The 10,696-nt window shown below is 46.4% G+C and overlaps 1 protein-coding gene across 1 annotated transcript in view; it reads right to left on the reverse strand.

Annotated features, from left to right (window-relative positions):
• Positions 1–10,336, reverse strand: part of NEURL1 (neuralized E3 ubiquitin protein ligase 1) — a 158,867-nt gene extending 148,531 nt beyond the window's left edge. The window contains exon 1 of the mRNA XM_050899308.1: positions 10,252–10,336. Within this exon, the coding sequence (XP_050755265.1) occupies positions 10,252–10,336 (85 nt within the window). The remainder of the gene's footprint in view (positions 1–10,251) is intronic.
• Between the last annotated feature and the right edge of the window lie 360 nt (positions 10,337–10,696).

Below are 10,696 nucleotides of genomic sequence, written 5' to 3' on the forward strand. Positions count from 1 at the left end.
CACCAGCAAGGCAGAGAGAGGGGAGGAGAGGAGGTATCATCCTTGCCACCAGTCAACTCCTCCTTCTCCCATGGGAAATAAGATCAAAAGGAAAAAGAGGTTTTCTCTGTGCTAGCTATGCCTCTGTGAAATTTTCTAAGGACTTTCTGTTGGTTTTGGATCAGGTCCTAGACCTGTGTGGACAGAGCCCATACTGTATGATGTGTCTGGATTATTTATTAGCAAAAGGGCTCCCTCTGCAATCAAGCATGTAGAGCACCTTATTAAAACATGCCCCGCTCTGTATCTGACCCAATGGAGTTGGCATGAAGAAGTTCTCACTGCACCCTAAGAAACGCCACTGGACTGTGAATTATCATTACTTCCCTCGTCTCAGTTCCTACATGGCCTTATCTAAACTATGTCATAAATCTTCTGGGTTTTATCTGAACTCTCCTCCTCCTAGTGACATTCTGTACTTCTGAATAATGTTGTCTCCATATGAATTACAAGGGGCACAGCAATAATGCTCCAGCAGAAGCAAGGGAAGCAGTGGGAAAAGAGCTAAAAAGCTACACTGAACTGTTTTCCTACTTGTAATGTTCTGTCATATTCCGAGTTGCAAGATTAGATAACAAGACTATTTATAGTGGCATTGCTGGGTGTGTATCACAAAACCTTTATTGTAAGACCACGGCAAGCATGAAATTTTAATTTTGCCTGCCACTTCCCTGTGTCACAGCTTCATTTGCAGCAAAGCATTTTTTCTTTCGCAGTGGGGTTATTAATAATGGATGTAGCATTAACATTTCCAAATTGGGAGTTTACCCTCAGTCTCTCTTCCCACCCACCGCTTGGTAATTTTTCCTCCTGGGCCTCATGTTGGACTGACAACCGGAGACTGACAATATCTGCTCAGCCACCAAACACACGTTGCGTCGGCAAGAGCAACCAGAGCTCACTCCATTCACTGCTACAGGTCACCTGCAGGACTTCTCTGGTTGAAACCTCAAGCTGCTTTTTAATCTCTCTGCTAAGTCCTCCAGTGCATGCCAACAGGGTCAGAGAACAACTGTCCAAAGGAACTGCACTGAACACCAGATGATCTCCACAGGCCATGAGGCATCCAGCAGATGGTGAGAACTTTCTGCCCCAACTAACGCAGGGCAGATTTCAAGTGGAAGAGCAAAGCTCTCAGCTGTCAGTACTTATCACTTGGCATTGCAACTCTAAACCTTTTAAAACAAAAGGTATTCGTGGATTTAAATAGGGAGAACTTTTTGCACCTTTATTTTATTTTATGCCTGTTAAGGGATGTAATTGTTGAAGGGTTGTACAGTTAAAACAGGTACACTAAATGATATACAGAGATGGGAGTGGGAATGTTGAAATCCAGTACTAACATCAGAGGTTACCCAGGTCCCTTATAATGTGTTCACTGCATTTTTTAATAACGAAAGTAAATTATTTCAACTACTTCTCCTCTTTCTGTATTTTACTGAAATGCTGCAACATAATCAGTGAGGCACATTTTCTCTTTTCCATTTTCTATCAATCATCACATCTATTCAAGTGACTCACGTAATACACATATTCTGTTTGCAACATTTACAGTTATTTGTATCCTGTCTTCTACAGTGACTCAATATTTCTATGGGAAACCATCTCTTCCCTTCCTACCTAGTAAATAATTGTTAAGTACAAAAAACAGGCATTCATCATGGACAGAAATGATCCTGCAAGATAGCTACATAGATAGATATTTAAAAACGCAATGGCACCAGTCGCTCAAATCAAAGAAATCCTGAGTAATACCAACACAATTAAATGCTATATTAAACAGGTATCCCTTAAGGAGGAGATTTGAACTAACCTGATGAAGAGTTGGAATCTAGATGGTAAATAAGCTCTGGATCTACGGCTGCTTGGCTTATCTGGCAAAAGCCTGTCCAGTAGCAAGTTAAGACTCTAACAGTAAGCTTTACATTAGATGGTGTTGACGAGCAGCAGAGCACAAAACACAGTCACGTCTCCATCCAAGTAGCAGTTAAAGGGAAATCAAGCAGAGCTTATGCCTAACAGAGGATAAAAGATGATCAGTGGGGTTTTTAAATCGCATGTTGACATATGGGAAGTCAATGTAAATTAGAATGAATCAAACATAACATGATTATGTTTCTTCTGACTGGGTCAGGGTGTGAGCTACAGCTTTCAAGTAGGGTGAAGCCAGAGGGATGTCCAGACAGGGGCTGCTCGCAAAGACTTTCATGCTCCCATTCAGCTCCCCAAGTAAGAAACCAATACCCCAAAAGTGCCGCTGATTAATTCCACTGGGACAAAGGATCCCAGATTTCCAGCTCTGCTCAGCATCCCATGGTCCCTTGTCTCTTCAGAAGCCAGGCTCCTTCTTTGCTGCCCCACTGGCTACTTACTGACACGGGCACTGGCTAGTTACAGAGCTCCCCAGCCATTGCTTTGCTGAATCAATCTTCTCAAGTCCTGGTGCTACACATAGGATGTGTTCTGGCCATATTATAAAAATCATGAGATCAACAGTCAATAGGGAATCCCTGCATATGCCCGTGCACATGTGTGTAAGCCCACACATGCAGGAATATCTGGAAGTGTCAGTGTTACCAGTGTGAAACCCAAATACTGAATACAAAGGAACAAAGAGAAGAAGGAGACTCTGCAAGCAATGCCAATACTTTAGAATTTATTTTGTCTAAAATTTTATTACTGGTTTTTCAAAAAAAAGTTTAAGTGTTTTTTTTTAAAACTAAAAAACCTGCATGGTATTTTATCTCTATTAACATTTACTTTTCAGAGTTTTGCATAAAATAGCCCTGAGGTTTAACCTGACAGTTTTCTGAGAGCTGAGAATCCTTCCCTATGCTTCAGCAAAGAGTTGAACCAAGGTGGACTAATGGAGAATTGTATAAACATAATACCACCATGGCATCCTCCACCCTATAATTTTAAAACACAACCCTATTTTAATCCTGTAACTGGAAGACCAAATAACCAGTAGTGTAAACATGAACTAGAATCTTATATACAACATGCTTTTATCAGCTAGAGATCCCCAAGAATGAATGGAGATGAAAATCTATCCCACCTCAATTTTAAGCATGTCATAGTTGCATCAACCCACACCTTAGTACAGGTAAGTATCCAAGTGCCTGTCCTCCCCTCCAGCTACACAGCTAGCAATACCCTAGTTAGCTAGGTTAAAAGGTAGCTCAGGCTCATGTATACGTCGCAGTCACAGCAGAAACTTTAACCATTGCCAGACCCTAAGTTTCAGTTAAAATTCAGCTCTTGTGCCCAATACTTTGGGATTTGTCAATTTGTGGCACAGAACGGAGCACCTGCACAGTGCTGTGATTACAGTAAGAAACTACTTTGGGATTTGGCAGTTCGCAGCACAGCGCTGAGCACCTGCACAGTGCTGTGATTAAGGTTAATCTTAGATCAACCATTTCTGGATAGAGACAATATGGAAACACAGGCGTTGCAGACCCCACTCCTCGGGACAGTTCAGAATTGGATTGCTCAGATGTCCTAAAATTTCAAGGCAGACCAAGTCAGAGCACACGTGGATCCCCAGCTTGAAATAAGTAGCCACCATGAAGGTATGCACTGTAAGTAAAACAACATGTACTTATGTACTTGCCACGGGCAACAATTTCAGCGATGCAGAAGTAGCTGGTTCCTGCAATTATCCTAGCAGCAGTAGGTAAGAACAGCTGCCAAATCTGCAATCTTCCAAGCCTCTGTATTAGAAATCTTCCCAGATACGGGGATATCCACAAAAGCTGTTAGTTCAAAAGTCTAGGAAACAAAATGGAGTGGGGGCTACTTAGGCCTCTGTCATTTGGGAGGTCAAAGTAAGCGAAGAGAACCTGCTTTCTCTTACTCCAAAAGAGCCCACAAATGCAAAAGCAGCTTTATTTGTCAAAATCACAGAGTGCAGGAGACACAGCCTCATCCAAGAAAGCTTGCACAGGGACCTCGTCACAATCTCTACTGTCTCCCAGATAAAGCCTGGACATTCTGTGCGTGACTTCAAGGCTGCCATGGCAATGAACCACTCTGTAAACACCCAGGCAGGGATGTTCATGAAAAAGAGTATGGATCCAGCTAGAGACCAGCCAACACCAGAGCAGGCTCTACCCCTCCATCTGTCACTGCAATGTCTGAACAACCCAGCTCCAGCTTTCACTGGTGTGGAGAATTTTTAAGTTCTCATTTCAGCATTACCCTTATCAGCTAAACACAGGCAGCCTTAGGAAGACGCACTTAGGAAGTCCATATGAGCAGGGCAAGTGTGTTGTCTTTGTGTGTAGCAAACTTCAAAGGATTCCTCTTTCATGACCTCCTCCAATCTCCCGTAAAATTGGACCCATTTTAGCATCCATAACATCCACTATTAATGAGCTCTACAGAGCCACTAGCCACTGCAGATGGCTATAGCCTCCTTTTGTTCAAAAGGAGCTGGAATCTACCAACTTCATTTGATGTCCTCCTAATTCTTGTACTGGAAGAGACAGTGAGGAGTGGAGCTCTGCCCCTTCTCTACATGCCAGTCATTTCCCACCCTAGTTGTCCCTTTTTTCAGAGGCAAGAGTCCTAGTTTATTCAATCATTCCGTATATAAAATTAATCCAGACTTCTGACTGTCCCTGTTGCCCTCCTCTGAACCTTTTCCAGTTCTCCTGTATCTTTTTTAAGATGGTGGAAGGGGAAGAACCAGAACTACACACAATATTCACATTTATACAACAATCTAGTCATGGCTTCTATTTTCTTCTGTTTGGCTTTCCTTATAATTTCTAGTTTTTAATTTGCTTTTCTTAACTGCTACTGAGCCTTGCACTAACATTTTCAGCTCAATCATCCCACTGATGCTTTGGTTCCTACCAGTTTTCAAAAGTAGTCTTTCTTGCCCTTGAGAAATACCAAGCATCACCTGTGGGCAAAGCACCACATGATTTCCTGGGAAATTTCTGACAAGCTGCAGCATCATCAGCTCCACCAACAGGCTGCAGCACCTTATGAAAAGGATGATGGGAAAGGAAAAATAAGATCGATAAATTGCCGTGTTTGGAGCACTGAGCAATTTTAGGCAGTTTAAATGCAATAAATCAAAGTTCAGTAGCTTGGGAAAAAAATCTAGTGCTTGGGAAAAGGTCATATAAACCTGAGAACCTCAGGCAGGAAAAACTTTATACCTACAACCCAGACACACTGACACATCAGAGGGAAACAAGCACGACCCAGGACAGAAAGAAAGAATAAGGGCAGGAAGCAGGAGGCATCCTTCAAAGCCTTGAATGATGAAACTTCTGACTCTCTAAGGCTGGAAGAAAATGAAATAGTACTTCAAAGAAGAACCAATTATGACAGCAATGGGAGCTGAGGTTATCTCACAGCATCACTATTGGCATCCCTCCCGGTGCACTGCTTGCACCCCAACTTCTAATCCCCATTATCATCAGCTGCTGACATCCCTTTACTCCCAACTTAGTTTTATCTAGCGAGTGCACAAAATGGAGCTGGCAGCAGGATAGTCTTTCCTATCAACAACATACAATTATTGAAATGCCTACACCAGCCAGATTACTATCTTCTGCATGTATTTCAGAAGCTCATAAAATACCAGTGAAAGGAGAAAAAAGTCCGACATATTTATGTGTCAGTAAGATATAAAGTTTGGAACAGCAACTGCAAAAATGCAGGCAAAGACTGTATAATCATGACCGGTATCCCCTGTGGGCCAGGAAAAGCAGCAAAGCCCCTGCCTCCTTGGTAAAGTACTGCACAACAGGCTGTGTTTCTGGGCGCTTGCAGCCAGAAAGGCAGAGTCACACCCTTCAGCAAACTGCTGCTGACTCTGACTTCAGGTTTCCTAGCAAAAGAAGGGACTAAGAAGAACTGTCCTGCCAAGGTGCCAGCCTGCTTGATGTGATACTCTGGAGACAAAAACCCCAAATCATCCCACAGAGATCACCCAGACACGTGAGTAAGAGCTGTCTCTATGAATGAGCAGTAAGTACAGGGGACCATGGAAGCACCCAGCACAACATGACTCAGATCTCGACGGGAGCCTCCAGATGCCACTGTGATGCAAATAATAAAGAATAACCCATGAGTAATCAGCCACTGCTGAAAAGAGGATCTCTGACTAGCTCAGGCTGTCTCTGTAATATAGTGCATGCATTCTTTTGCATAAATATCATAGGTGCATTAACCCATGAGAAAACCGACAGGAAGAAATCCTGCTCGCTGTCACTCGCCATGGAAAGCTACCTTCCAAGGCAAGCGGGGGCTCAGGAAAGAGCAGCAAACCTGAGTAGGAGGCTGGAGGAAAGGATTTAGGAGAGGAGACAGTAATACTTCTTAGCTTTTACAATGTAATATTGATCTGCTATCCACAGAAATGGCTAAGCCTTCTTGAAGCTGAGGACATGGAGACAAGTGAGGATAAAGAGCCGCTTGCCCATGGGGCATGGGAGATGGCATTCAGGTCCCGTGCCTCACTCTGGCCCAAGGGCTAGCAAAACCTGCATTTCTAGCATCCTGGACCAGCAAATCTGTGAACCACACAACAGCCCTAACAGGGTACACAGCCCACACATCACAGTAGGAAGAGTTAAACACATCCAGCAAGGCTGAGCAGTAGCTAAGGAAGGAATGCAACAGCCACAGAAATTTGGAAGATGTAACACTAGGCAAGGAGGGTAATTTACCGAGCTACACCAGGATTAAAAAGGAGAACTAAGAGAGGAGATTCAATAGACTATCTTGGAAGAACCCTGGGGCAGGGAGATGGGTTGAACTGGGGATGTATGTCTTGAGAAATACTAGAAATCTCCTTGGTTGGAACAGTTCAAGCCAGACTGCCCTGGCACGAGTAAATAAATGGTACACAGAGCCACTGATGCAAAGGCTGATCTTTTTCATCTCAGAATCCAGGAGATTAGACACGGCTGGAGTTTTCCCACTCGGTTCCACTCCAAACAGCCATACACACCTTGTTTGATAGTTATCGCAAACCATATTTCAGAGAGCGTGGACAGCAAAAATTTCCTGAAGTTTATCTGGCTGCATCATTAAGGAGATTGTTACCAGCTAATCATGATCTTTTGCTCAGCATTAGGAAAGTACACAATAGATCACCTTCCATCACCCCAGAGAAACAGCCACGTCTGGGTTACGGGAAGGGAAATACCCACAGGAGTGCTGAAAATAATCTCACCTCAACCTCCCCATCATGATATCACCAAGTGACAACCTCCTTCCAGCCACTGGCCATGACTTTAAGATTAACAGCCACATCAGGACCATGGCATCTGATCAGCTGTGGTCCTGAAGGACTTCTTCCACTGACTTCAGTTTTCATTGTCTCCAAACTGGCCAAAGCCTGCAGGCACAACTGTGACACCAAAATCTGGATTAACAATCCAGTCATGGCATACTGCTTTGGAATAGGTAATTCCAAAGTGCTTGCATCTAGCGGTTTCTAGTGAACAGCAATGTGAAGTCCTTGTATAAAGGGCTGGACATAGCAGATTTTAACGTACTGTCCTACTCTGAAAGCAACTCTAAAATCATCAGCTCAGGGTTCCAGGTTTACTGTTGCAGGCACCTTCAGTAACAACCTGCCTATTTTAGCTACCTGGTTTTAAAACTGCAGTTTTAAAGTCTGAGAATCAAGTTGGGTGCTTTCCTTCTTATGTACAATGACCAAAAGCAAAGCAAGTATTCTGCCAGCCATGTCAGTGTTCAATGATATTTCTGTGTTATGCCTTCAATACCACCAAAAGTATCACATGGTCTTCAGAAGATTTACTTAACTAAAGCTGACCATTTTTAGCAGGACTAACAGAAAGGTATAAAAATTTTCAGTACACGTGGGCAACAGCTCTATTATGTATGGAGGTCTTATTTCTTATACAGCAGAAATGAACTTGTAAGGTTCAGGGACTGACTTCAGAGTCCCCAGACCACCTTGGGAAATGTAATGCAATCATAGCTGCTTCTTTAGCAAGAATGAGCCTAAATCACACCAGGTTAGGAAGAGGTCATCGCAGAAGGAAAGTACTAGATGGTGGCCAGATTATCAAAGTTCAGTATCCCTGACACTGAGCCAGACACTGAGGGAAGAACAACTGGGGACCTTCAATTAAAATACACTTTACAAAATGTTAAATGGCAGATATGTAACAAAACTGTGTGACATTCATACTTTCGCTGCTATGCCCCCAGACCATTTTACAGGAACCTGTCAGATGCAATCAGACTTGTTTATTCTGCATTTAAATGTAGGACCTGAGGCAGTCTGGTTTCAAAAAAGACAGAAAAGGCACATATTGTCCCTGGCAGTTGCTTGGTTTTTACAACAAAGGCAATGCCTTGTTAACTCTTTACTCCAGATCAAAATTATTTCAGTGCTCTGCTACATTACAGTCTTGAGAACATTTCTGCTTGCTGCCTCAGCATAGGTAGACATTTAATTAAAATGGAAGTTAAAGGAAGAAAGAAAGAAACAAAGTGCCATTAACACACACCCCACACACCCCCAAAATCAAGTGATTCATACAGAGCATCTTCTAAATCTCACGTAAGCCACATGGATTAAGTGGCAGTGTCCCTTCTGGCTCCAGTGTATAAATTCTTATCTGCTTCAGGTTGCTCCAGAAAGATTTCCAGCTGAGAGCATGATTCTTAAGAGACAAATCCTCCCTGGCAGTTTACAATTGCATACCAACTACCACAGCACTGCGTGTGCCTTCATGTTTGCATTGATAGAGGATGATGGTTCACCATTTAGGGTTCAACATTGCCCTCCTTGCAAGTCTGATTTTTAGCACAGCCATTGTCTGGGCTGAGTTTCTGACTGACTTTGTCCATGACAGAGCAGTAAGTATTTGTAACATCTCCTTGCATGGCCATTAAAAAAGCCACGATATAATCATCCTCAGTTCACACAACTGTTCAGAATCATCCAAGTACAGAGGAAGGGAGCAGAGAGGTGTAATGGAAGAATAATGCAAGTATCAGAAAATCCTTCAGTATAACCACCAGCTGCCCAGCTCGTCATTAACCATTTCCACTCCGCTAGACCACACCAAAAAAGTCTCTGAAAGCTCAGTAAAAATGAGGGTGAACAGCAACATCCCTATTTTCCACACTGGTGGCTGCAAATTCTGCAACACATTGGGGAAGCTGCAACAAGTTTTGATCATCTGAAATGGCTGTGGGAGCAGCACCTTCCCTCATTCCCTGCTTACAGGGAGATGTCTGACATCCTCTACCCCCATCATTCAGTGCCTTTGGCTGTGAAAATGTGCTTAGTGAAGGGGTACCCAGGTAGCATTGAACACATACGGCGTATACTGCTGCCCAAGGAAATCCCTTTCAAGAATGACGGGTTATTTTCTGCTGCCACCCTCCCACCTTACAGCAAAAGGGGTCAAAAAAAGGGCAGGGACAGAGAAGACCTTGGGCAGTCACTCCGGCTCACCTTACAGAAGTCATACCCATCCAATTTGGTCCTGACAGTGCCCCAGGATTTCAGAAAAGGGATTTCATCCTTATGAGGAACACAATAACCATGCAAGCTGGACAAGGAGCCCCAAATACCCCCTGGCCTCCTCCAAACAGGACTGACAGTCCCACGCCACAGGCACATTCCTGGAGCACCCAGAAAAGACGCCAAAGCAAAGCTTTCATTCACTGAGAAACACATGGGGACTCTTTGGTGGTCCAACTCCTCCGACATGTTGTCCCTTGCTTTCCTGGGGTGCCACTGCCTGGGGAGGCCTGTGCACCAACCAGCCACCCATGGGGCACTGCCGGGGAAGCGGTGGCAGGGCTGGAAGCAGGGCAGGGGGGTCCACACCGCCAGAGGGCATGGGGTGCCAGGCATGGAGCCATCCCACCCCGGGGTGCCCAGGGAGCCCAGACTGTCCCGAGGTGCCCGGGGTTGCCTGTCCGGCATGGGGTGCTCTGAGTGCCTAGGGATCTCATCCCAATTTGGGGTCCCTGGGGTGCCCAGGGTTTGTGTCCTGCCTGGGTGCCCATCCCACCTCGGGGTGCCCAGAGCACCCATCCCGCTCTGGGCTGCATGGGTGCTTCGGATGCCCTGCTGTACCACGGGTGCTCGTCCTGCCGGGGCTGCCCGTCCTGCCGGGGATGCTCGGGGTGCCGGGGGTGCTCGGGGTGCCGGGGGTGCCCGTCCTGATGGGGGTGCCGGCCGAGCCGTACCTTTGAGGTGGTGGTGGCGGGCGCGGTGCAGGCGGCCCTGGCCGCCGCGGGGCAGCGCCGGGATGCTGGAGAAGCGGCTCCCCATGGCGGCATCCGAGCCCGGCCGGGCCGGGCGGCACCGCGCAAGGTCTCTCCCCGGGGGCTGTGGCGGTGGCGGTGGCGGTGGCGGCGGCCGCGGCGGGGGGGGCGGGGGGCGGGCAGCCCTCCGCCGGCGTCTCCCGCGCTCACTCCGACGCCGAGAGCCCCGCTCCTGCCCGCCGCCCGCCGGGCTCCATGCCCCGCGGTGCCGCCGCCCTCCGCGGGGCCGCGCCGGCTCCGCTCGGCTCCGCCGCGGCTCGGTACGGCGGGGCGGGGCGGCGGCACCGCCGCCCCCCCGCCCCCCGCCGCGCCCCGTCGCCATGGAGACAGTTGTTCCGCCCGGGAGGGGGGGGGGGGGAGCGCCGCC

This window comes from Gymnogyps californianus, chromosome 6, assembly GCF_018139145.2.
Source record: "Gymnogyps californianus isolate 813 chromosome 6, ASM1813914v2, whole genome shotgun sequence".
Taxonomy (NCBI): domain Eukaryota; kingdom Metazoa; phylum Chordata; class Aves; order Accipitriformes; family Cathartidae; genus Gymnogyps; species Gymnogyps californianus.